Below are 26971 nucleotides of genomic sequence, written 5' to 3'. Positions count from 1 at the left end.
TCCGTACCCTGACACTAAATACAGGGCCAAGACTTCTTTCTCCCTTTCCCTCCCCTTCATCACCGTCCCTCCCACTTACCCCCCCCCAGTCTCCTCCCCCTTTCACTCCCTCCAACTCTCACTGTGGCCTAACCTGCCCCCACCCCTCCTCCTCTCCTTTCTCTTCAGCGTGTCCTGTCTCTTCCTGTCTCTCCGGTCATTGCCCTCCCTCTCCTCCAGCTCTCCCCAGAGTCGTGCTCAACAGAGCAGCCAGGAGCAGAGAGGCGCCTCACCCAGAGATTCGGCCATGTTTCGGCTGTCCCAGACCTGTATCCTTCTCCTGCTGCATGCCGTGGCCTCCCAGGGTACGTTCAAAACATCCCACTGTCTCAAAAGGTTGACGAATGGTGGCGAAATGGTCGTGTGGAAGCTCTTGCAGTCAGTCAGTATGTGCGCGGGAGAGGGCAGGTGTGTGGAATGTTGTGTTGATGTTGTTGAATGTATAGACCGGTTTCATAATAATGTGAGCAAGAATGTGTGTGAGATAAGAATGTAATGATTATGACGGCCAACAGCTGAATTACTGATCAAGGTGGCGAAGAGGATGATGGTGATGATCGTAACAACATTGTCTGGCAGCCACTGATCATAACATTTGTGTCCCTGTATCCCCAGTCTTCCTGAACAGAGACTATGCTACCCAGGTTTTGAACCGGCAGCGGCGGGCCAACAGCCCGTTCGAGGAGTGGAGGCAGGGGAACATGGAAAGAGAGTGTGTCGAGGAGCGCTGTGACAAAGAGGAGGCCAGGGAGATCTTCGAGGACAACGAACGGACTGTAAATCCTCCCCCCTCCGTCTCCCCCTCTTGCAGAAATTCCTTTGTTCAGATCTCTTCCAAGGCCGTTTGGGGTTTCAGTTTGTCACAGTTTCGTTTGTTTTGTCTTGTTTTGTCTGTCCCTCAGGATGAGTTCTGGAACAAATATTACGGTAAGTCATCGGCATGTGCTGAGGCTGAGGCCGGTAGCCGGGGGGGGTCGAGAGCGACTGGTGAGGTGTTGGGTCAACCCGAGTACGTTAAGGGCGTGAAGGATGTTCTGGCTGCACACCAAAAAGAGTGGACCGTTCTCAGCTTGTGGAAGGGTTGTTTGCAGTGTGTCGGGTGTTGCTGTGCTGGTGTTTCTGTGCTGGTAGGTACTTGATGAGAAACTGTGTTCACTAAGATGGAGATGCCTGTGAGTCCAAGCCATGTGTCCACAACGGGGTCTGCAAGGATGGGATCAGTACGTACACCTGCTTCTGCAATGCCGGATTCCAGGGGTTCAACTGTGAGATCGGTATGTCCGTGTCTGCCTGCATTTCCTTTACGCCTTGAAGTGCGACGTATGACATCATTACTAAGTGCCGCTCAGAGGGCTCCGGATATTGTGCTCAAAAGGATTGGACCGTAGGCCTGGCTTGGTTTAGATCACGTGGTTAGCGGCGATAGACAACACACCAACGTAGTTTGTGGTTTGTTATTGTCTGAGGTTCACCTGCATCACACCTGCCCCCCTCATGTTAGAAGCTCTAAATGAGACAAAACAATGACACTCAAAAAAATAATGATTAAAGGAGATGATCAAGGTTTCTATCAGCCTGTTATTGAGTAAAAGATTGATGGGGTTTTTACTAATGTGACTTGAGACAGTTGCAAAGTGGATGCTGGTTTTAAAGCGGTTTGGTTTGAAATGGGCCCTTAGTCATTGCTCAAAGCCCTGGTTGGTCTGTGTCCCTTGTGTGATGTTGTTTGTTTATTGACGGTTCTGCAGCGATTCCTGAGCTATGTGAGAATAAGAACGGAGGCTGTGCTCACTTCTGCAAGGTGAAGAAGGCCAGTGTGGAATGCTCCTGTGCAGATGGCTACTATTTGGACTCTGATGGAAAATCCTGCCTTTCCAATGGTGAGAGAAGGGACAAAGTGAAGGAGAGAGGTTTAGGGCTAAAAACACAGAGACAGGAACATACAAACATTGAGTTGGTAAAGAGAGGCTGTAGCATATTTGATCTCCATTCTCCAACATGGGGGAGCCCGTATGTCGGGCTTAGTACCTAATAACTATGTTGTCATTTTTGTCACTGAAGAGGACTTCAAGTGTGGCTTTGTGATATCCAAGAACACCCGCAGCAGCTTCATCTACCTCCCGAACAACACTGCAACTAACGCCACCAGAGAGATGGAGGGCCCAATCATGGAGACATCCTGGAACGTAACCATTGAGAAAGAAATCCAAGTCACACTGGAGGACGATCGTATCGACGAAGCCAAGGAAGTGCCGATCTATGCCGAGATAAGAGCCCAGACCCGCATCGTCAACGGCGAGGAATGCCCCCCGGGGGAATGTCCCTGGCAGGTACAGCGTTGGCGTAGACACCTCAGAGTAGCTATTCGTTTCAGGAATGTTGACATTGCTTTTGGGACGTGTGTACGTTCATACTAGATGTTCCCTTTGTCTGCATCTTCCCCTGTCTGTCACTGCACAGGCTTTCCTGCTGAACCACGAGGACAGGGGCTTCTGCGGAGGAACCATCCTGAACAAGTACTTCATCTTAACCGCAGCACATTGCATGAACCAAACGCGCTCCTTTTACGTTGTCCTTGGTAGGTACTATTAATCGTTCTTTTTCATCTTCGCATCATCCAGAAAACGATATTAAAGCACACGGCGTGGCTGTTAGAGGTCGCAAGTGTTTTCTTTAAATAAATGGGATGGATTGAAATGGAACCAGTTCCCCAACCAATCAGACGTCCATCCACAGGAGAGTTTGACACGGAGGTGAAGGAGGGGCGGGAAGCCGTTCACCAGGTGGAACAGGTGTTCATTCACAAGGCCTACATCTCCGCTACCTACCACAACGACATCGCCCTCATCATGCTGAGGGAGCCCATCAAGTTCACCCAGTACATCCTCCCCGCCTGCCTGCCAGATGCCAACTTCGCAGAGAATGTCTGTATCACCAACAAACCACATTACCCATAATTCACATGAAACGTGTCTAGATTTGGTATTGGTAAGAACGTTCATAATGGTGTCCCTGCTGTATCGACAAAAGGTGCTGATGAAACAGCCGGACGGCATGGTGAGTGGGTTCGGTCGCGTCGGGGAGACCAAGCAGCCTTCTACCCTCCTGCTGCGCCTGTCCGTGCCCTACGTGCCCCGGGCCACCTGCCTCCAGTCCAGTGCTCACAAGATCTCCAACCGCATGTTCTGCGCCGGCTACGACAAGGAGAAGAAGGACGCCTGCCAGGGAGACAGCGGCGGGCCACACGTCACTCGTTATAAGGAAACCTGGTTCGTGACCGGCGTAGTCAGCTGGGGGGAGGGATGCGCCCGCGAGGGCAAGTACGGCATCTACACGCAGGTGTCCAAGTACATCGAATGGATCCGGACAGTCATGGGAAGGTTCAAGAAGGACGGCAGGAAGAGGAAGAGGAGGGAGGCGGGGATGATGACGCCAACTGTTTGGGTCTGAGTTGTGTTGATGAATCGACTCTTTTGTTTGTGGAGTTGTGTTGATGAATCAACTCTTGTTTGGGGAGTTGTGTTGATGAATCAACTCTTGTTTAGGGAGTTGTGTTGATGAATCAACTCTTGTTTGGGGAGTTGTGTTGATGAATCAACTCTTGTTTAGGGAGTTGTGTTGATGAATCAACTCTTGTTTGGGGAGTTGTGTTGATGAAATATTGTTGCGTGTTTGGTTTGCTTTTTGATGTTTTGCTGAAAAAATGTAAATGCAAAACCTCCTCATATTACATTGGCAATCCTCAATAACATTTTATCTGTTTTTATTGTTAATAAACATAATGCCAACATCAAATTACCTCACAGACTAAGTTGTCATGTGTTATATTAATCTGAAATATTGCTTCTGTTCTGTCCTGTTTGTGCAAATTGAAGTGATTACATAAGGAAAAAAAGGTTTTAAAGGTCACCAGTGACTAAAATCATTGCTGGTAAAAGTATTGGTCATACTTGGTGGGTTTGTTGTTTGCTCTACAATGTGTACAGACTAGAGTCCACCTGGGAACTTTATTTGTCAAGCCCCAATGTGGTAAAAAGTTTCTCTGGATCTATTAAAGACTATTCCAAATTGTTCAACTTTGTCTTATTTTAGTTTAGATATATAATTTATTAGCGTATAAGTAATAGCGTAAAGAGAAAACATTTGGTAGCTATTACATTTCAATTGCCAATGGGACCACTGCTAAATCATTAAACAGAGTAACAGGCAGGTCCACAGACATGACAGCGCAACCTCCTGGAGAAACTCACAACTGCGGAGAGGGTGGGGGTGTACATGGGTATTGCAAGGTGAACCTGGTAGCCAGGTTGTCTGTGCAGCAAGACAGGAAGGGGAAAAGGGAACAGAAAAATAGCACTAGACAGACAACGACACGGCTGGAGAAAAGACCTTGGCACAAGGCAGAGTTTTGGGGGCACTGTGCTTATCTGGATTGTAATGGAGTTGTGGGGGCGATGGTGGATTTCTCTTTTGCTTGTAAGCAGCGTCCTCCAGACCTGCAGCTATGGCCAAGGTAAGCCACCGTGAAACTTACGGAACAGAGCAGACATGTTATTCCTAATATCAAGCGAGCCACGGCTTGAGTTTTGCTATTTGCCATTTACAAGTTCACCTTCATGGCTAGCAGTGTTTGACATACAGTACACTAACTGTCCTGTGTGCAATTCTACAAGACTACTTAAAGTTAATAATCTCCAAGAAAATCACATCATTCCATAAATTATTTGCCACCCATTTGAGGTTTTCTCCTGGTGGATGAATTCTCCCATCGAGAACTCTCCCATGTCTTTGAAACCGTCTCTTCTCCGGTTCCTCACCCACGTCATGATCTTCCCTGACCTTCAGTGTTCAGACCCCCTGCTCACGCCAGCACGGTCTTCCTGAGGTCAAAGCGCGCAAATCAGTTTGAAATGGGCCCTTAGTCATTGCTCAAAGCCCTGGTTGGTCTGTGTCCCTTGTGTGATGTTGTTTGTTTATTGACGGTTCTGCAGCGATTCCTGAGCTATGTGAGAATAAGAACGGAGGCTGTGCTCACTTCTGCAAGGTGAAGAAGGCCAGTGTGGAATGCTCCTGTGCAGATGGCTACTATTTGGACTCTGATGGAAAATCCTGCCTTTCCAATGGTGAGAGAAGGGACAAAGTGAAGGAGAGAGGTTTAGGGCTAAAAACACAGAGACAGGAACATACAAACATTGAGTTGGTAAAGAGAGGCTGTAGCATATTTGATCTCCATTCTCCAACATGGGGGAGCCCGTATGTCGGGCTTAGTACCTAATAACTATGTTGTCATTTTTGTCACTGAAGAGGACTTCAAGTGTGGCTTTGTGATATCCAAGAACACAAGCAGCAGCTTCATCTACCTCCCAAACAACACTGCAACTAACGCCACCGGAGAGATGGAGGGCCCAATCATGGAGACATCCTGGAACGTAACCATTGAGAAAGAAATCCGAGTCACACTGGAGGACGATCGTATTGACGAAGCCAAGAAAGCGCCGATCTATGCCGAGATAAGAGCCCAGACCCGCATCGTCAACGGCGAGGAATGCCCCCCGGGGGAATGTCCCTGGCAGGTACAGCGTTGGCGTAGACACCTCGGAGTAGCTATTCGTTTCTGGAATGTTGACATTGCTTTTGGGACGTGTGTACGTTCATACTAGATGTTCCCTTTGTCTGCATCTTCCCCTGTCTGTCACTGCACAGGCTTTCCTGCTGAACCACGAGGACAGGGGCTTCTGCGGAGGAACCATCCTGAACAAGTACTTCATCTTAACCGCAGCACATTGCATGAACCAAACGCGCTCCTTTTACGTTGTCCTTGGTAGGTGCTATTAATCGTTCTTTTTCATCTTCGCATCATCCAGAAAACGATATTAAAGCACACGGCGTGGCTGTTAGAGGTCGCAAGTGTTTTCTTTAAATAAATGGGATGGATTGAAATGGAACCAGTTCCCCAACCAATCAGACGTCCATCCACAGGAGAGTTTGACACGGAGGTGAAGGAGGGGCGGGAAGCCGTTCACCAGGTGGAACAGGTGTTCATTCACAAGGCCTACATCTCCGCTACCTACCACAACGACATCGCCCTCATCATGCTGAGGGAGCCCATCAAGTTCACCCAGTACATCCTCCCCGCCTGCCTGCCAGATGCCAACTTCGCAGAGAATGTCTGTATCACCAACAAACCACATTACCCATAATTCACATGAATCGTGTCTAGATTTGGTATTGGTAAGAACGTTCATAATGGTGTCCCTGCTGTATCGACAAAAGGTGCTGATGAAACAGCCGGACGGCATGGTGAGTGGGTTCGTTCGCGTCGGGGAGACCAAGCAGCCTTCTACCCTCCTGCTGCGCCTGTCCGTGCCCTACGTGCCCCGGGCCACCTGCCTCCAGTCCAGTGCTCACAAGATCTCCAACCGCATGTTCTGCGCCGGCTACGACAAGGAGAAGAAGGACGCCTGCCAGGGAGACAGCGGCGGGCCACACGTCACTCGTTATAAGGAAACCTGGTTTGTGACCGGCATAGTCAGCTGGGGGGAGGGATGCGCGGGCAAGTACGGCATCTACACGCAGGTGTCCAAGTACATCGAATGGATCCGGACAGTCATGGGAAGGTTCAAGAAGGACGGCGGGAAGAGGAAGAGGAGGGAGGCGGGGATGATGACGCCAACTGTTTGGGTCTGAGTTGTGTTGATGAATCGACTCTTTTGTTTGTGGAGTTGTGTTGATGAATCAACTCTTGTTTGGGGAGTTGTGTTGATGAATCAACTCTTTTTTGGGGAGTTGTGTTGATGAATCAACTCTTGTTTGGGGAGTTGTGTTGATGAAATATTGTTGCGTGTTTGGTTTGCTTTTTGATGTTTTGCTGAAAAAATTTAAACGCAAAACCTCCTCATATAACATTGGCAATCCTTAATAACATTTTATCTGTTTTTATTGTTAATAAACATAATGCCAACATCAAATTACCTCACAGACTAAGTTGTCATGTGTTATATTAGTCTGAAATATTGCTTCTGTTCTGTCCTGATTGTGCAAATTGAAGTGATTACATAAGGAAAAAAAGGTTTTAAAGGTCACCAGTGACTAACATCATTGCTGGTAAAAGTATTGGTCATACTTGGTGGGTTTGTTGTTTGCTCTACAATGTGTACAGACTAGAGTCCACCTGGGAACTTTATTTGTCAAGCCCCAATGTGGTAAAAAGTTTCTCTGGATCTATTAAAGACTATTCCAAATTGTTCAACTTTGTCTTATTTTAGTTTAGTTATATAATTTATTAGCGTATAAGTAATAGCGTAAAGAGAAAACATTTGGTAGCTATTACATTTCAATTACCAATGGGACCACTGCTAAATCATTAAACAGAGTAACAGGCAGGTCCACAGACATGACAGCGCAACCTCCTGGAGAAACTCACAACTGCGGAGAGGGTGGGGGTGTACATGGGTATTGCAAGGTGAACCTGGTAGCCAGGTTGTCTGTGCAGCAAGACAGGAAGGGGAAAAGGGAACAGAAAAATAGCACTAGACAGACAACGACACGGCTGGAGAAAAGACCTTGGCACAAGGCAGAGTTTTGGGGGCACTGTGCTTATCTGGATTGTAATGGAGTTGTGGGGGCGATGGTGGATTTCTCTTTTGCTTGTAAGCAGCGTCCTCCAGACCTGCAGCTATGGCCAAGGTAAGCCACCGTGAAACTTACGGAACAGAGCAGACATGTTATTCCTAATATCAAGCGAGCCACGGCTTGAGTTTTGCTATTTGCCATTTACAAGTTCACCTTCATGGCTAGCAGTGTTTGACATACAGTACACTAACTGTCCTGTGTGCAATTCTACAAGACTACTTAAAGTTAATAATCTCCATGAAAATCACATCATGCCATAAATTATTTGCCACCCATTTGAGGTTTTCTCCTGGTGGATGAATTCTCCCATCGAGAACTCTCCCATGTCTTTGAAACCGTCTCTTCTCCGGTTCCTCACCCACGTCATGATCTTCCCTGACCTTCAGTGTTCAGACCCCCTGCTCACGCCAGCACGGTCTTCCTGAGGTCAAAGCGCGCAAATCAGTTTTTCGTGGAGGAGATTCTTCAGGGGAACCTGGAGAGGGAGTGTTTAGAGGAAGCCTGCACCTACGAGGAAGCCAGGGAGTACTTTGAAGACATACCCAAAACGGTAAGCAGGCCAAAGGATGCATTTCAGTAGTCCGACCTCATCCCAAAAAACGACCTGGTACTGTCATCTCATAATGGAAACCTTGACTCTATTCCCTCTTGTGTCTCAACAGAATTCTTTCTGGACTGTCTATGTGGGTAAGTCTCTTTGAAATATTAGCAGAATGGAACTTTGGTTTCCCTCCAGTCCAGGCGTTCATCTTCTCTTCCTCCATCCCCAACTCAGATGGAGACCAGTGCAATGCCAGTCCCTGTCTCCACGGCAGCAGCTGCAAAGATGGCATTGGCAGTTACACCTGCAACTGCACGGAGATGTACCACGGGAAGAACTGTGAACTCGGTCCGCAGAAACCTGAGATTACGGCTCTTTACGAATGTGTCTATTCGTAGTTGTGGGACATGGCTAAGGGGTGTGTGTGTGTGTCTCAACAGATATCAGTCAGTGCCCCATCGACGGGCCTAATTCCTGCGACCATTTCTGCGTTCCAAAGTACTTATCGTACGAGTGCTCCTGCACCAATGGCTACACAATTCACAGCAACAAGAGGAGCTGCGTACCTTCAGGTAAACCACTACTTGCTCTTCGGAATTAGACAACTGCAACAGCCTTTCACACAAACTCACATGATATTGAGACCAAAAATGCCTGTTTCCTTAGTCAAGCAACCCTGTGGAAGACTCCAGCCGATGAACCAAAAAGGCTTGGCCTATCATGTCTGTCCGAACCACCGTTGTCCATGGCAAGTAAGTCCCTCCTCATCCAGCACAATATAGAGTTGTTCCAAATATGGCACTAGAGGACAGTTCCGTGCTCAATGCATTCGTTTCAGCATGAACGTCAAACGTTAAGTCATGGAGCACTGAACTTCCCTTTAAACCTGTGGCTTTGCGATTGGCAGGTGGTGTTTACGGACCGGGCTGGCGCTGAGCTGTGTGGCGGCGTAATCCTCGGCCCTCGTTCAGTCCTGACTTCAGCCAGCTGTCTGTACATGGGACACAAGCTGCACAGCATGCAGACAGGCGAGTCGCACAAATTCACATCATCTAGTCAGTTAATCAGGGTCAAATCCCATTAACGCATCTCGTGCTCAAACCCAATGAACGACAAACCTCAGAACACTAACTGCCTTGTGTCCTTCACCCCCAAAGGTAACCTGAACATTAGCATCCCTGCGTCGACCAGGCTGTACATGCACAACCGCCACAAGAGGGGCAGTCAGGACGACGACCTGGCCTTGGTGAGAATGAGTCAGCCTCTCCCCTTAGGGCCGACTGTCTTCCAGCTGTGTCTGCCAACTAAGGACTTCAGTGAGAACGTCCTGATGACTCCAGAAACAGAGGGCGTGGCGAGGGGTCCGGACAACCTCCGGGGCGAATCCGATGGGCACCCTGTTCTGTCCTACATGCACACAGAGGGCTGTCGGAAGAAGGTGAACTTCACTCTCACCAACAAGATGTTCTGTATGGAGAGAAAGAAGGGCTTCTGCGGTTCTGGGTTAAATAGGTTTAGCGAGAAGTTCAGTCTCTTGCCTGGGATGCCCGTGGCGACTGTGGTGGGGCATACAGCGTTCCTCACAGGCCTGCTACTCTCACCGCCTAAGTCACAGGACTGTGAACAGATGCTGGTGTTCACCAAGCTGTCTCGCTACTTGCCTTGGATAAAAGAGCATCTGGACAAGGCAGAGAGGGAAGAGAGAATGACACCACAAATTCCAGAATATCCACCTCTGACTTAAAAGGTCACCTTTCAGGAATGGGGACTTACCATACTGGACTAAAAGCCACACAGGCTGCATGACTGAAGTTGTTTTTACACGATTTAACAATTTAAATTAAACATGAGTGTAATTTTATGGTGTACTATAAATGATTTTTCTGCCATATATGTATACTATAAATAAAGAATTGAATGAACAACAAAAAAGCTGAATAATTACCACAAACATAATACCTTTTATTAAAACATAAAAAACAAAATAAAAAGGAACCAAAATGAACAAATATTTTTCGGGAACAGTTGCTAGGTGAAGAGAATGATGGGATATGTAGTTTAGGAAGAGGATGACAGAGGGGGAAATGGATTTGCTTTGCTGACGACGAGTTTCTGGTGCTGGTGAGAGATGTAGCCCTTGATGTGACCCTAGAAAAGAGGAAGAGACTGTTAAACTGCTGCTACACGTCTTCTTCCTCGTACCTTACTGTTTGGTAAGGTACGAGGAAATAACACTCACTGCATGTATTTTCCATCAGTGTAATTCTGTTAGTGCCTCACCTCACAGATTAGGTTGGCCAGGATACACTGCACCTCGTCAATATCCACCTCGTCCACCTGCATCATTTTCAGAGCTACCAGGAAGGCATCCAGGGGGAGCTGGTGGGTCTTCAGAAGCTGGTACCTAACGCACATGAGGTCCACACCACAAGCATGTTACCGTTTAGTATCCAGACTGGCCTGGTGCAGCTCCATCTGGCCCAGAGAAGAGAAAGCTGAACGAGACTCACACTTTCTTGAAGAGGTTCCGGTACGTGATGATCTTCAGCTTCTCCAGGATGAGGAAGATCCCACAGCGGATGAAGAAGGTCTCGTGCTTCGCCAAGGCCTCGTTCAAAAGCAGCAGGTTTCCCTCACTGGTCGAGAGACAGTTTGATCAGCCACAGAGAGGGGGGGAAATCAGAGGAGCAGAGTTCGAGAGCGAGGAGTGTGCGGGCGAAAGCGTTTACCTCACAGCTTTCGTGACGTCGGCAAACTGCATGAGGTCGTACTTCCTGAGCAACTGGTGACTGGGCATGTGACCCTGAAACAACAGGAGCGGCGCCGGGATCAGTGCCTCGTTAAATGAGATCTGTGATGTGCTGCCGGATGATTGCGTTGGGCTCTGACGATGAGGCGCCCGGTCTCACCAGTAGCATCTTGACGGGCAGCAGGTAGATGAGAATCATGCGTTTGTTCCTCTGGCTTGAGCGGTGGCAGTGCTGGAACGAGAAGGACAGGTACTCCTCCGCTGGCTTGTAGTCACTGTCGAACATGGCCTTGCGGCCGACGTAGTATTTGTAGGTGACTCTCTGGGCCATGCTGTAGTCGTCTTTCAGGTTGGAGCTGTCGATGGCTCGGATCAGGGGCTTACACAAGTGCAGCTTGTTGATCTGGGCGACACAGGGCCATTTAGACAAACATAGGAGCACGCTCGCGTGCAAAAAGAGGCGCTTATTGACGTGAAGAAAACGTCCCCAGAATCTGCCGCCTTACCTTGAAGTAAATCTTGAAAAGCTGATTGATGAGAAACAACATTCCCCACTTCTTGGAGTCATCAATACCAGCCCGACTGCGAACGAGAGCAGAGTCAAGGCATACCGGGTGAGGGGATATGAAATGTCCTAAGACATATAGCTAAATAAGGCAGCCAACGGCATGCTGTTCGTTGGAAACTCACTTGTCACTAGCACACACTCTGAAGCAGCCCATCAGCAGCTCAGCCGCTTTCTCTAGCATGTCTCCCTGCTTGCCTTTTCCCTTTTTCAGTAGCTGCTGCTCCGCCTGGAAAACGACAGTACAATCATCAAAGCCCTCTTAAAGCACGCCTTGCATGTCACCGGATTGGAAGCGTTCGCAGTTCTTTTGGTTTGCTTACATTGTTTGCAAATATACGCAGGTCCAGCGTCACAGCGAACATCACTGGCAAGGCCCTAGACAGCAGAGAGAACGGTTGTGCCACAGACTGGAGATTTATTGTACAGAACAAAATAAAACAACTTTCTTTTCGTATTCTTACCAGTTCTCCTCTTTGTGAGATTGGAAAGCCCTCAGGAATGATGTAGAAAGTCAAGGAGGAACCACAGAGAAACCATGACAAAACCATTTGTAAACAGATTAGTATATAATATTCACAGCGTGTGTTGCTTGCACGTGTAGCATATGGGTAAGGCATATTGGTCGGGCAATCATGAGAAAATTATTTCAAAGTTATGGCCGGAGTAGCATAAGGATATTGAACCACCAACGTCTGACATTTGTACGCCTCAACGAAGTCGTGGTTGGACACTGCGTAAGTGCACCTCAGGTGAGCTGCGACCATCTCATCGTACGGGACCTCCAGCACCTGTTGACACTTCTCCTCTGGACTGGACAGCTGCGAGCATGAATATGTTATGGGAGTAAAACACTGAGGATGTTCATATTATGTTCAGAATAAATCTAACTGGCTTTTTTTTTCATACAAATTGAACCTCTGTTCCACAGGACTTGAAGGCCAGAAGGTTCCAGCAGACAGAGGGTCAACTTACCTGGAGACGTGGGTTAGCCACATGTGCATGTTTGAATGACAGCAGTTCTGCACAGAAGCTCCCATCATGATTATCAATGGCCTCATAAACCTGGGCAGGGGTTGCATGGGGTGAAGGGGGCATTGAATAAACAACAGCAATGAATTTGAGTCTGTTCAGGAGGAGTGGTACTTTTTTCCTACTTTGAAATAAACTAAAATTACACTAAGGATCTGGGTTATGGGCATCAGACCTAATCAGAGCTATGCTTGTAAATATCTTTACATCTGTTTCCTAAAATCAACATAATCAGACTAAGCATTTAATTAACACATACTGTGATGATTTTAAATTACAAAAACTGCTTAATGCTTAAGCGTTGGAGTCAGCCTGTTAGCTTGAATGATTCACTTCATAATCGTTAAGATAGTAGAATATAAAAACGGCTATAGGTACCTGTTGGAGATACTGGTTGATTGTTATGTGTGCCATTGCGGCCCAGATGTGAACCTATATGTAAAAAATGAAACATACATTTTAAAGATATTCACAGCAAACTCTCTAACCAGCAAGAGTTACGAATCAGTCAAACAAACAAAACGCTAAGTTCCGAAACATTTAGTGAACATACAACATAGAAGGACACAGAACGAAACAAAAAACTTTGAAGAAATAGTATCTAGTAGGTCCCTATTTTATTTTTACTTCTGTGTGAAGTACGTTTGCTGAACTAAAACGTCTTGTTTGGCAAAATGAAAAAGCCCCAGGACCCAGATCAACTGGTGGAGGCTAGATAGCAAGCTGTGATTATACTCAAGCAGTGTAGGTAACTGGAGCTAGTTAGCAAGCATGCACTAACAAAGAATTAAATTAAGAAACAAATGATATGATTCAATTGTACTACTGTAATCAATAACATGTTCTTGTCGCTTAATCAAAGGTTAGCTCAATAATATGTTTGTAACAACATATTTAATTACTTTAGCATTTATAACATAGGTAGCAAGAATGCATTCATTGCATCACTGACTGGTACAGTAGTTTGCTAGGTTGTGGCATACGAACTACATTGCGGTATATAGCTAATAACACATTATTAAGGTATTTAGCTACCTGCTGTTAAACTTCTCTCGGAGTGCTCTATTTAAATGTGATCATTTTTTTAAATATAATTTTGTTGAACTGTTGCTAAACGAATAACTTCCGGATCAAAATCCTCCAATGAACCTTCACAACAAAAGTCTCCAATATTCTACGTTATTCTAAATAAACGTTGTCGCCTCCCTGTGGTTATAATATGCTATGCACAATTAAATCTATTTTTCCCAGTGTGCGCTCACGCACAGGCACAGACTCCCGCGCACACACTCACACACAAACAAAAAACAGCTCAGTGATGTATGATGAGGCTGGCGGTCCTTTGTCAAGAGTTTGTGCCAGTGGGAGGGAGTGTTTCACACTTCACTGTGTGATTAATGGCAAAGAAATGGGCTCCTGAAATAGAACCTCCAAAGTGCTTCTGGTCTCAGTGTGTTTGTGTGTGTGTGTGTGTGTGTGTGTGTGTGTGTGCGTGCATGCATGCATGCGTTTCTGTCTGTCTGTACACGTGTGTGTCCTGCTAAACCTTTGAGAAGTATGATATCACTCACTCTACCTTCCTCAGTGAAGTGGTCCCTGACCTGCACAAACCATTAATTCCATTCTCCTCATCTTGCAGCTCCTCTTAGGTCAGAATCAGAAAGAGCTTTACATAGCTCCTGGCAAGGTTTTACCACAACATACAGAAATCCTTAGCCGTGGTAATGATGTATGAATTACCAAAATGCCCTCCAGTATTTGTTATATACTCCATAAATACCTCTGTTTTTGAATGAGAATGGGAGAAGCTTTCTTGTGCTAGCCTTGCAACATTCAGACATGCTGACACAGCCCCTCTAGAACCCTGTGGGTTGCATTCATTGAGTTCTCTGAAAGACATATCAAAGTCCACCAACAGCTCTGTCATTAAAAACCACATCTGCTTACTGTAGATCTCACAGCTGTCGCCTTTGTCGCCTAGCAACATTCTGTCACAGTTTTGACTATGTCTGTGGTATCACATCAGTAATAGCTTTCTATTTGGGGTCACTGCTGGGTCGCTCATCTAAACATACATAATTGTGAGAGGCAGACATGTGACACGTGGATTTAAAAGGTTTTCAATTTATACACACCAAAGCAATTCCCTACCTAATCTTGGTTAACCCAGAACAGAACTCATGTTTAAATGTTTTTGTGTGTTGAAAAGAGAGTTCCACACCCTCTCTTGCAAATCTATGGGCCAGCCTTCCCCATCAGAAACTATGACGGCTTTTTATCTCACAAACACAGCTGTTTTGTGACAGATCTACAGTACAATATATGTTGACCAAGTCTGTCCACGAGAGATTGTTTTATTACAAATGCAACTGAAATGCCACTGAGCTGACTAAAAATTATTCTCCTTAATAAGCCTCTTTCTGATTTCGGTCTCTGTTCAAGCAAGCTTTTGAGAATGCTTTCGTCTTATCCCTTCGTCTTGTCAATCCCTCAGAGAGAATTTTTCCCCCCAAGATGTCTTATAGGAGAGGCAAAGCAAAATATACACTGTGAAGGCTGAGTGCCAAAATCAGGACGCACTGTACTCACTGAAAAACCTGTTTGGCTTAGCAACATATTAGAAGCCTAAGTCTGGATATAGCTTTGTATTTACAGGGAGGGATACAATCTGTATACTGTAAATAATACCCTTTACTATGCAGGTATGCGTGTCATTCACTGGACCTTGCTTGATGTTGTGGGTGACTCAAGTGGACACTTGAGTGAAAAGGTGACCTCTTATTTAATTCATGGTGCTAATTCTTTAATATGGCTTTTTCTTATAAACTCTAGGCAGACTTGGGGAAAGTCAGAAATGTTCCCCCAAAGTATATCCCAGTGAGCCGTTCCACATATTATGACATTGCTCACTCCACCAGGAAGTAGGCATTAACCAACATACTTGTAGGAGAGAGCACCCCTCCAGCTAGGAACCATATTTAAGCTGGTACGTGCTCAACCCGCCACAAGGAATTGCCAGAGTGTGACGTGGCAAGGCAACCCTGTGTAATCATTCATCTTCACCAACCGGGGCGGCGCTGAGACAATTTGCAACCAGGATATGAACACTGATCGTCAGTTCCATAGACCACTGCAAGGAATCCCCTTGTGTTAAAATCTAGTCTGTTTGAGTAAATTATTTTGTCTTTCCTCAATAACATTTCTGTTCATTTCTGCTCTGGACTTCAAAAACAAAATTTTACCATTCTGACATTGTCCTTTTGTAACACTGAACAAGCAAATATTGACAGCAGGCACTATATACATAACAACTTACAGTGAGAGTGCACATGACTGAATGTTTGGGTGAATGAGTTGGTTCAGTTCATTGATGCCCATTTGAGTAGCGTTGGTGCAGGTGGTCACAGGTTTAGGTGTGGCCTTGTGCGTAATAGTTGCCATAACCCACTCTGATGCCCTTCAGAATGTAAGGACTCTATACTGCTCTTCTAGGTATTATGCTTTCCAACTAAAAATGACTTCTGGTTTCTGGTTACAAAATGATGGTTAAAAGACTGTATTCCCTGTTGAGCTTAGGGGCCTCAGCTGTGAGGGTAGCAAAACCATCAGTATAGGCAGGCTGGAAAAAACATTTTCTTGCATTGTCTTTTCACTGCAATGCAGACGACATCTTAACACTGCAAAGGTCGATCCTGTCCTGGAAACCTGTGTTTCAGAGATAAGGGATGTTATTTCTCATTCCAAGAAATTAACTGCTGTCTGATCGGACAGTGACTTTCAACAGTTCAGTAATACAGTACAATTGTACAGTAATCTAAAAACTGTAAAGGATCCGAGTGTTCATCTGGGCTCAGATTTCTTTTCTGAGGAACATATAAAATATATATTCATCAAAACAATTATGCAGAGAAGCTAAAAAAATGCTTTTGTTACTTTAAGAGTTGATTGTTGCAATGCTATTCACTCAGGCTAACCCGATGAGTCTAAATCACAGAGCATGAGTCACTGGCTTACTTGTCTTCTTCAAGGCCATCCCTAAGAAGGTGCTTCACTCAATGCTTTACTCCATGTGAGTGCATTGAGTCACTAATGCAATCTTTCTGTCTAGCTTCATGGGTTTTGGAGGCTTCTGTGTCCAGCAACATCTTTGGAGAGGTCAAGAGGGCTATGGTGTCCCTGTGGCCCAGTCAAATTACCTGTCAGCAACCCACATGCTCCCCTCTGTATTCCTTGACCCGCGGGTCTTCTGAAAATTTGAACACCATGATGAACAATTTTGCCTTTAAAGGTGATGTACTGTTAAAAGCTCTTTACATTGGATGTGCATTGTGTTGGAGCCAAAACATTATATTTTCGATACACCAGCAATAACATTGGTTATATTGTGATAATGTGTACAGTATCCGACCAAGGCATCTACTTTGACCATACAAATCATTGATGGGTATAATATTAGCATTGAACCAGCCCCCAGACTGTTGACTGGCAACAGCAGAATGTGTGAATGTAGTTTGTGCTTACAGTTCACACTAAACACACGAGGACACAACTGAGAAATAAGGGTCTAGAAATGCACACAAGTGTTGTTTTTCCAAATGGTATGCAGCCTTAGAGTATGTGAACACCACATATGGGCACAGATTTTCCTATTGGAGTGCAACCTGGAAGTCCATACATGGGAAAACTAAATTGACAATGAAACTTAGTAGAAGCTTAACAGGACTCCATCATTGCCACACCAGCTTATGGACTCTGTGCAGCCCAATCAGTCAGTATAATGACCAGCACAACCTGTGCTTCCCATTGGGTGTTGGCCTTGCCTGTGAACTCAGCACAATGCCAGTTCATGACTGGGGGCTTTTCCTCCCTGGTGCCCATCTAATGACCTCGGTCCACAGATATGACTGGGGGGGGCAGCATAACTTTGGCAGGGGGATCCAGCATAACTTTGGCAAGGGGGGCCAGCATAACTTTGGCTTACAGATGGATAGTGGGCAGTCTGCAGCCTTAGCAGAGCCACATGTCAAAACTGCATAAGGCCAGCTACAGATGTGCTCATAAGTTTGCATACCCTGGCAGAAATTGTGATATTTTGCTAGAATGATTCACTTTTATTTAAGGATAGTGATCATATGAAGCCATTTATTATCACATAGTTGTTTGGCTCCTTTTAAAATCTTAATGATAACAGAAATCACCCAAATGGCCCTGATCAAAAGTTTACATACTCTTGAATGTTTGGCCTTGTTACAGACACACAAGGTGACACACACAGGTGAAAATGGCAATTACAGGTGAATTTCCCACAACTGTGGCTTTTTAAATTGCAATTAGTGTCTGTGTATAAATAGTCAGTGAGTTTGTTAGCTCTCACGTGGATGCACTGAGCATGTTAGATACTGAGCCATGGGTGTCACAAATGTGTCGTTGTGGCGTGTGTCCAATTAAAGGTGTCAAATGCAAGGAGGCAGTTAACGTAGCTGTGTATTGTTTTCTTCTTTATATGGCACGCAGTAAACAAAGCGCACAAGCGCGAAACAAACGTGCATAAGTATCTCCAGGACGACACTGAACATAGAACAAAACCTCACAAAGACACCCAGGAAGACAGGAACTAATATAGGTAAACTAATGAGGGAATGGACACCAGGTGTGTGCAATAACAAGACATGACAGTGCCGTGGGAGGAGGAGCGGCATGACTATAAGGCCAGTCCTCATTTCAATGGGGAGCAGAAAAGAACTGGCAAAAGACCTGCGTAACAAGGTAATGGAACTTTATAAAGATGGAAAAGGATTTATAAAGATATCCAAAGCCTTGCAAATGCCATTAAGTACTGTTCAATCACTTATTAAGAAGTGGAAGATTCTGGGATTTCTTGATACTAAGCCAAGGTCAGGTAGACCAAGAAAGATTTCAGCCAAAACTGCCAGTAGAATTTGGGATTCAAAGAAAAGCACACAGGTAACCTCAGGAGAAATACAGGTTGCTCTGGAAAAATATTGGTTGTTTCAAAGAGCACAATACGACGATACTTGAACAAAAATGAGCTGCATGGTCGCGTTGCCAGAAAGAAGTCTGGTTACAATATGTTTACTGCGCCAATGCCACAAAAAAGCCCGGTTACAATATGCCCAACAACATCTTGACACGCCTCACAGCTTCTGTAGTAGTGAACAGAATTCCATCCCCACTGTGAAGCATGGTGGTGGCTCGCTGATGTTTTGGGGGGGTATGAGCTCTAAAGGCACAGGGAATCTTGTGAAAACTGATGGCAAGATGAATGCAGCATGTTATCAGAAAATACTGGCAGACAATTTGCATTCTTCTGCATGAAAGCTGCGCCAGGGACTCTCTTGGACTTTCCAGCAGAGCAATGACCCTAAGTTGACCCTCCAGTGGTTACAGCAGAATAAGGTGAAAGTTCTGGAATGGCCATCACAGTCTTCTCACCTTAATATCATCGAGCCACTCTGGGGAGATCTCAAACATGCGGTTCATGCAAGACGACCAAAGCCTTTGCATGACCTGAAGGCATTTTGCCAAGACGAATGGGCAGCTTTACCACCCGCATTAATTTGGGAACTCATAGACAACTATTACAAAACACTGCACGCTGTCATTGATGCTAAAGGGGGCAATACACAGTATTAAGAACTAAGGGTATGTAGACTTTTGAACAGGGGTCAGTAAATGTCTTTCTTTGTTGCCATGTTTTGTTTTATGATTTTGCCATTCTGTTATGACCTACAGTTGAATGTGAATCACATAAGAAAAAAAAACATGTGTTTTGCCTGCTCACTAATATTTTCTTTACAAATGGCACATACACTCACCTAGAGGATTATTAGGAACACCTGTTCAATTTCTCATTAATGCAATTATCTAATCAACCAATCACATGGCAGTTGCTTCAATGCATTTAGGGGTGTGGTCCTGGTCAAGACAATCTCCTGAACTCCAAACTGAATGTCAGAATGGGAAAGAAAGGTGATTTAAGCAATTTTGAGTGTGGCATGGTTGTTGGTGCCAGACGGGCCGGTCAGAGTATTTCACAATATGCTCAGTTACTGGGATTTTCACGCACAACCATTTCTAGGGTTTACAAAGAATGGTGTGAAAAGGGAAAAACATTGGCAGTCCTGAGGGCGAAAATGCCTTGTTGATGCTAGAGGTCAGAGGAGAATGGGCCGACTGATTAAAGCTGATAGAAGAGCAACTTTGACTGAAATAACCACTCGTTACAACCGAGGTATGCAGCAAACCATTTGTGAAGCCACAACACGCACAACCTTGAGGCGGATGGGCTACAACTGCAGAAGACCCCACCGGGTACCACTCATCTCCACTACAAATAGGAAAAAATTTGCACGAGCTCACCAAAATTGGACAGTTGAAGACTGGAAGAATGTTGCCTCGATTTCTGTTGAGACATTCAGATGGTAGAGTCAGAATTTGGCGTAAACAGAATGAGAACATGGATCCATGTTACCACTTGTTACCACTGTGCAGGCTGGTGGTTGTGGTTGTGTAATGGTGTGGGGGATGTTTTCTTGGCACACTTTAGGCCCCTTAGTGCCAATTGGGCATGGTTTAAATGCCACGGCCTACCTGAGCATTGTTTCTGACCATGTCCATCCCTTTATGACCACCATGTACCCATCCTCTGATGGCTACTTACAGCAGGATAATGCACTATGTCACAAAGCTCGAATAATTTCAAATTGGTTTCTTGGACATGACAATGAGTTCACTGTACTGAAATGGCCCCCACAGTCACCAGATCTCAACCAATAGAGCATCTTTGGGATGTGGTGGAACGGGAGCTTCGTGCCCTGGATGTGCATCCCACAAATCTCCATCAACTGCAAGACGCTCTCCTATCAATATGGGCCAACATTTCTAAAGAATGCTTTCAGCACCTTGTTGAATCAATGCCATGTAGAATTAAGTTCTGAAGGCGAAAGGGGGTCAAACACAGTATTAGTATGGTGTTCCTAATAATCCTTTAGGTGAGTGTATATTACGAATTCTAAAGGGTATGCACATTTTTGTGCATTACTGTATCAACCCCGATTTGGCAAAACCCCTTCCAACATGCGACAAGCGGAATTTGTGAAATAACTTTACCCATCTTGTACAGGAGTATATTTATCTAGATGCATTTGATATATTTAAATCTTCATGGGATTGTCTTCACCGTGTAAACAAATAGGTTTCTGACAAGGAACTGCACGCAGAACTTTTTTTGTAGCATTCAGATTAAAAATATATATATTTACATAATTCCTCAGATTCACTGACTCAGCATATCAGTTAGCAGTGTGAATGGAGTAATGCACAGCAGATCCAATGCCCCATCGGACTGCGGTCAGTCCCTCTCGATGACTTCATTCAATGGCAATGCCCACGTACTCATACATCATAATGGAAACTTCAGTAAATAGGGATGCTTTCTCAATCAATCTCTATGGTTCAACAGGTTTGTGCACTGTGCTTCTCATGAAGTCGGAATAACGTCTTCAACCAATAAGAATTTGGCTAGCCTGATTAGATTGCTGCTATAGCTAATAATCAGTTTAGCTAGGTTAGCTTTGGCTACACTAATAGGAACTTTGAGTCCTATTAGCATTGACCTTGGTTAATTGCCTTCAAGCGTCAGGTTAAGCAGACTCATTTAGTCTTTCTATAATAAATTTACTGCCCAATTAATAGGTTACTAAATGTGAAAACCCCAAGAAACAATTCTAATATAGGACTCCTTTAGTGTAATCAAAAAAATAGGCTACAGTGGGAAACTGGGTTTCTGGAAAAATGCAGATACATTTAATAGAACATGAGAAAAGTTTATTAAATATAAACTTGTTACATGGAAGAAATTTCTGAAGGTGTAGCTTTGCCATGCATATTATGTGGATATTTTTGGTTTAACAAAGCCAACAGATATAATGGCAACCAATAAGAAATAGGAATAAAGCAAAAACTAATGAGCCTGTTTGGGGAACATGCTGTAGTAAAGGCACATCAGGAGAGGGGCCTTGAAAGTTTAAATTTGAGCCTTGACACTAGCTGACGAGTGTCTGGGAAGCCCTATGAGTGTTACTAATTGATAACACTCGTAAAACATTCTCCAGGGAGTAGGAGGTGTCACCAGCAGGGATTTCCTGGTTTTATCACTATAGCACCTCCCTAAGGCAGTTGAATTCCTGCAAAGCTCACTCAAGCAGACCCAAATTACTTGCTTATTGGAAGAGCAGTGTGAAAAAAATACAGAATGGCTTGCCTAGGAAGAAGGCTTGCTGTTATCTTTAATCCTCCCGAATCCGTTGGGAGTTGCTGTGAAAAGACAGGGCCGTAGATACAACTGGATATAAAGAAGTTGACAAAGGGGTAATAAAAGCGAGTACAAATACAGAAAAAAAACAAAAATGACAAAGGCTTTGGTGTTCTCCAGATTTAGCGTATTGCAGCCAGTTCTGCTGTTTCAGACTGTGAGGATGTGTATTAGTGATCAATTCTATCGAGTCACACAAACCTGCATCTATGTCAGCAGTGAGGCTCAATGCACACTCACCTTCCCACACTGCTTCTTTCAGAGAAACTAAGATTTCTTCCAAACTTGTTCTGCAGTAAAAAAAGAACATGTACAGTACGGAAGGCAAATTAAACTCATTTAGATCTTGATTTGTATTGTTCTGTCTTTTTGTCCCTGAAGTGTAGTCATATTATATGTCCTTGATCTCCGTTGTGATCGAGGGTCACCAGTAAACCTGATGTAACTTCTTCACTGAATGGTGTTGCTGAGTTCAAATCAAAGTGTATTGCTCGAGATTGGTGTCATTCAAAACAAATTATATTACATATCACTCACGCTAAAGGTAACTAAATTACTTCACCTATTACTCCCTGGGTAAAGTACTTTGGTTACTTTGCTTTTATATTACTTTACTTTACACACCCATAAAAGTCACACCCATTAGACTAGAGCAGACCTACTGTTTCTAAGCATTTCAAAGGGGGCGATTTAAAAAACAAAAAATAAAAATGTAATAGTCGGTATCAGAAATGAATAAATGTTTAAATAGTGTCAGTCTTTAAGCTGCACTTTGCCCACCAGGATTGGCCCACCCAGCAAATGAATTGGTACAAGTCCCCTTGACCAGGGAACGCACTGTACTCCCAGAGTGTGTTTGCCTGAGAGCACTTCCTGGTTGAGTGATCTGTGTGATCTGTGTCTTTAACTCCCAACCCTGAAAGAAACTTCAAGCCACCCATTCCACCGTGGTCCTGTCTATTTTGACAGGGTGGTGCTTCTTCTTTGGCCTCCAGCAGTTCACAACCCTTCCTTGTAGGCTGTAACTGTTGACAATCAGGCCGTGGTTATGGCATGACCAAGCACCAACGCCACTGTAGGTGGCTGCAGTCGGGAGTCGACCGTAAACAGTAACGGGTGAAAAGGCAGTAAATGAGGGGGCTGGGTAAACACCCCTGAGGGCCCCTTTCAAAAGATGGGGTCAAAGACCCTGTCGCATGTGGGGGAGTCCAGACTCGTGGTTGGAGGGCAGACTGATGTGGAAAGCGGAGCTGTCTTTGTGGTTGATCTAAGTTGTCACATAAGGTAGAGTTACGGTGGTTGACAAGATTCTCAAATCCCCCTGATGATCACAGAAGTGAACGCTACAGAGCGACAGTCATTCAGTTCCGTCACCTCAGCTCTTGGTCACGGGAAAAAACGCACGCCGCCTGACAGCAATATGGAGAGGCACTTAGGCTATTTCCATTCATCATCCTGCCCCGAGACTGAGCAGGTGAGGCGAGATGCGTCAGGAAGATGGAATATGAGAGGCAGGGAAGAGGGGAAAGGAGGGATGCTGATTCGCAGGAAATTAAAACCACCCAAATATTGAAGAGAAAATGCACTCTCTCAGCAATAGTTTGCATGACGTGTGAAACCCATCCGCACACACTCCCAGACACCTTGGTCGAAAGGACATTTGAGGAGCCATTGGTGTGATAGTAACCAGGCCCTCATTTCCCGGTATGTTTAACGTGTCCTTGGGTGTTTAATGTGTACTGTAAGCAGTGTCTGCAGGGCGGTGCATAGTCTCATTTCCCACTGTTGACAGTCAACACCCATCAGGACCTAGTACACTTGACAAGGTGGGGGAACCATTGACTGGGTTGAGCCTGGTGTCAATAGTGACTATGAGAAAGGATTGTCCTGATGCGTAAATGAAGGGAGCTCTCTTCTTCACACATTGAGCCAATTTACCCCAGGGTGGTCCAGAGCCATCAGCTGCTGCCCCCGGTGGACAGGTACCACTGCAGCATGGGTCCAAACCTGTCCTACTGCTCTTTCAGCAAAACTGTCTTTCATACAATGGGCTGATTTTCTTCAGGGAATTCCTCTCTGTAGTGTTTTATTATATGGCTTGATAGATTGCAGAGAGAAATGCTGTTTCTAACTGTGGCTTTGCTCAGGGAGATACAGTGAACATCCCTAGACCGGAGAGAAGAAATTGTTATTTAGATCTGGACGAAAACCTGAAGACAGCTTTGATGACAGCCCTGACAGTTCCTCAGTAATCTAATCACGTTAGTCGTACAGTGACACCACTGAGATGGGCTTCAAATGAATTGGCTGGGTTTGCAAGCTCCGGGCAGACCATGTTTATAGAATACGTCGCCGAAGTGGCTCTACTATTGCTGCAAGGAGAGACAACATCGTATATACACACAAACCTCTGAATTCCTCTCTCTAATTGGCATCTTTTGTTAACGTCAGGCTGGCACGGGTGTCGCGCTACCCCCGATGTCACTGACGGGCTTACCACAGGGTAATCCAAATATAAGCCGAAAAGTTAGATGAGCTTTTTAAGCTCTGGGTTTATTTATGTATCTTCTTATTCCAGTCTCTCCAGAGGCTGGGTGGCCTGGGAGCACAGAGTTAGTGGAGGAAGGGCAGTCAAGGACAGGCACACCGCTTCGAACGTATTACGCTTCGCAATTAGCCCTGGCGTACTATAGACTGCGTGTGGGCACAGGGCATCGATGTGCTGAAGACATGCCTGGGCTGTCTCTAAGCGGGAGCAAGTTAACTCTGTACGCCAGATATTGTTCTAATTAGTGTAATGACTTGGAAACTTTTAATGAGCTTAATTATTGCCTAAAATTGAAGTTTTCATGTGTCAAGGGGTTCAGGGGATTCATTTGCCAGGCCATCAGATGCACGACGCTACTGCATAGGCTTTACAAGACATCTGCCAGCACCCTAATGTCCTAAACGCGTTGCAACGATTGCCGTCGTTAAATTGGAATTAGACGCGCCAATCTCTTCCATTCATTAAGGATTTAGCCATGTTAACCCGGAACTAAAATCTCAAGTACAGTGGGGGTGCTAAACGTCATTGACAACTCACCAGCCATGTATATTCTATTCTATATTTGTGTCTGGAGGCTGAATTTTCTCAGCCTGCAATGGACACTGTCTGTCAGTAGGGTGCAGGCTTATGCTGCCTCAATACCTGACATCAAACTACAGGAAAATAAAAGCAGTATAGTGTTTTAAGGGGGTGTTGGGCAACCACAAGCGACCAGGTTGGCTTCAATGCTCCTATATTATACTAGAGGGATACGACACCATTCTTTCATGAGGAGATTCCATAATTTGCTGATAGTGTTGGAAAACGTTGTCAGGCGCCACTCCAGAATCTCCCATAAGGGTTTCGTTTGAGATTTGATGATTGTTCATCAGCAAGTTGAGTAGTCTTTATCAACAAAGCATCCAACGAATGGGTCCCAACCATCAGCCCTCTTTTAAAGAAACGCTGATTTCTTCTGGCCATGTCAGTCAAAACAGTGGCTTTGTTCAGCATTTGTATGTATTATTATAGGTAAAAAACCTGTTCAGCCTCCTTTTTGTTTCCATTGTTTTGGAACTTATTGTTAGAAATACATTCGATGGGAAAAGTCTACTGAGGACAGAATAACTATTTATCTCTTTGGACCTAAAAAAAGGAGATGATATAATGTAAAAATGCACTTCTAAAAATGTGTATTAACAAATCAGATAAGTTACATGGATTCACTCTGTGTAACACTTACAGGATTTGTTTTATTAACACCCCTTCAAATATCTCTGTTAAATAGAACATATACAATGTCCCTCAGTCAAGTTATTTTCTGCTTTAAAACAATACTTTCCTCTATTCTAATGAAAAAATGTCAGATGTTGATCAAAACCAAAGCCAGTAAATTAAATTACATTAAAGATCCAAAAAAAAAAATGCATAATGAAACTATTCAAGCCTTTCGCCCAACTTAATCCTCTGGTACAACCCTTATTTTACGGTCTCATTTCTAGTACTGCAAAAGCGACTGATTGATGAAGTATATGCTTTATTTATAGAAAGACAAAGCGCCTTGTCTGCTGGGCTCTGACAGGGGAGAAAAATGATTAAAGATGGGGATAATATTCCAGAGGGGTGCAGTGGGAACGTTCGCTGGGCTGGGTCAGTCTACTGTGGTACTTTTCCGTCACTCTGAGTGACGTCTGTGGAGAACACGAAGCCCGTTTTAGAAACAGAAGCACTGCATTCTGGACTCTCTCTTCAGCTCTCTCTTTCTCTACTCCCTTTCGCCTCGTTCTCCCCCTCCGTATGCCTTCCGCTATAAGCTCCAAATGCAGTGTTGCTATCAATAACACGGTGTGTTTGTGTGTGAGGGAGAGGATGTGGGACAAGGATGCAAACTGATTGATCCTCTCGTTGATGATCTTGACCCCTCTGCGTTTCGCCTCTCTGGCGAAATGTTGGGCATCATTACTACATCCCCAGAGGACGAGGGAGCTGTATGCTTCTAAATGTTTTCACCAAAAAAATTGCTATTTTGGTTTTTGTAGGATGCGTGTCTAATCGGCGGATTATTCCTGTACATTTAACATCATTTCAGTTCTAAAAGAGTGGTTCCATTTATATCGTCTGCTGCATAATCTGCGTTATCGCCAGTGGGAATGGTGCATGATGGGAATACAAATAGGCAGTATGCTTAAAGGTAAGCATGGGAAATTGAAGGTTAGTATGCAGAAAGGACACTCCGGTCCACAGTAACTGCAGCATTCTTCACTTCCTTCCTGTCACCGTCCCCTGGCCCAGGTGATCAGCTGGGGGAGGAGCCTCCTCTCACAACCGTCCACTCACAGGAGGAGGATTCGGAAGGAAGGAGGAGCCCAGCTCAGGGGGAAAGGCCTCTGTGAGTCACCAGTTACGGTGCAGGTGATGGATTTGTTTTCTACTCACACAGAACAATTCTGGTGACGAGACTCCAGACGTCAGCACAGTCAGCGACCAGGACCACAGCGCTTGACTCTAGCTCCCGCAGCACCGGTTTGACCAAACTGTCAGTGTCACTGAAC

At 45.0% G+C, this 26971-nt stretch overlaps 2 protein-coding genes across 4 annotated transcripts; one reads left to right on the top strand and one right to left on the bottom strand.

Moving 5' to 3' along the window:
• Positions 1-146: 146 nt before the first annotated feature.
• Positions 147-10052, top strand: LOC105019752. Its single transcript, XM_034289913.1, has 18 exons — positions 147-344; positions 655-815; positions 942-966; positions 1200-1313; positions 1788-1919; positions 2101-2369; positions 2500-2617; positions 2776-2963; positions 3070-3368; positions 6606-6725; positions 7532-7725; positions 8058-8221; positions 8334-8358; positions 8447-8560; positions 8653-8784; positions 8879-8964; positions 9120-9240; positions 9370-10052. Exons 1-18 carry the CDS (start codon positions 287-289, stop codon positions 9954-9956), a joined length of 2907 nt encoding a protein of 968 aa, XP_034145804.1. The 5' UTR covers positions 147-286; the 3' UTR covers positions 9957-10052.
• A 143-nt stretch (positions 10053-10195) lies between these two features.
• On the bottom strand, positions 10196-13699 carry pcid2 (PCI domain containing 2). 3 transcript variants are annotated; one of them, XM_010886078.3, is made up of 13 exons: positions 13594-13699; positions 12937-12990; positions 12502-12591; positions 12208-12347; positions 11991-12032; positions 11850-11904; positions 11652-11755; positions 11468-11543; positions 11122-11364; positions 10942-11015; positions 10723-10848; positions 10493-10616; positions 10196-10360 (listed from the first exon to the last, which is right to left on the bottom strand). In XM_010886078.3, the coding sequence occupies exons 2-13, from the start codon at positions 12970-12972 to the stop codon at positions 10271-10273; spliced, it is 1200 nt and encodes a 399-aa protein (XP_010884380.1). In that variant the 5' UTR covers positions 12973-12990; positions 13594-13699; the 3' UTR covers positions 10196-10270. The 3 variants fall into 3 exon arrangements, with proteins under 3 accessions (XP_010884380.1, XP_019897859.1, XP_034145657.1); XM_020042300.2 differs by lacking the exon at positions 13594-13699 and adding an exon at positions 13461-13479; XM_034289766.1 differs by lacking the exon at positions 13594-13699 and adding an exon at positions 13186-13204.
• Positions 13700-26971: the final 13272 nt, after the last annotated feature.

This window comes from Esox lucius, chromosome 22, assembly GCF_011004845.1.
Source record: "Esox lucius isolate fEsoLuc1 chromosome 22, fEsoLuc1.pri, whole genome shotgun sequence".
Taxonomy (NCBI): domain Eukaryota; kingdom Metazoa; phylum Chordata; class Actinopteri; order Esociformes; family Esocidae; genus Esox; species Esox lucius.
This window is presented reverse-complemented; position numbering and strand designations above follow the sequence as displayed.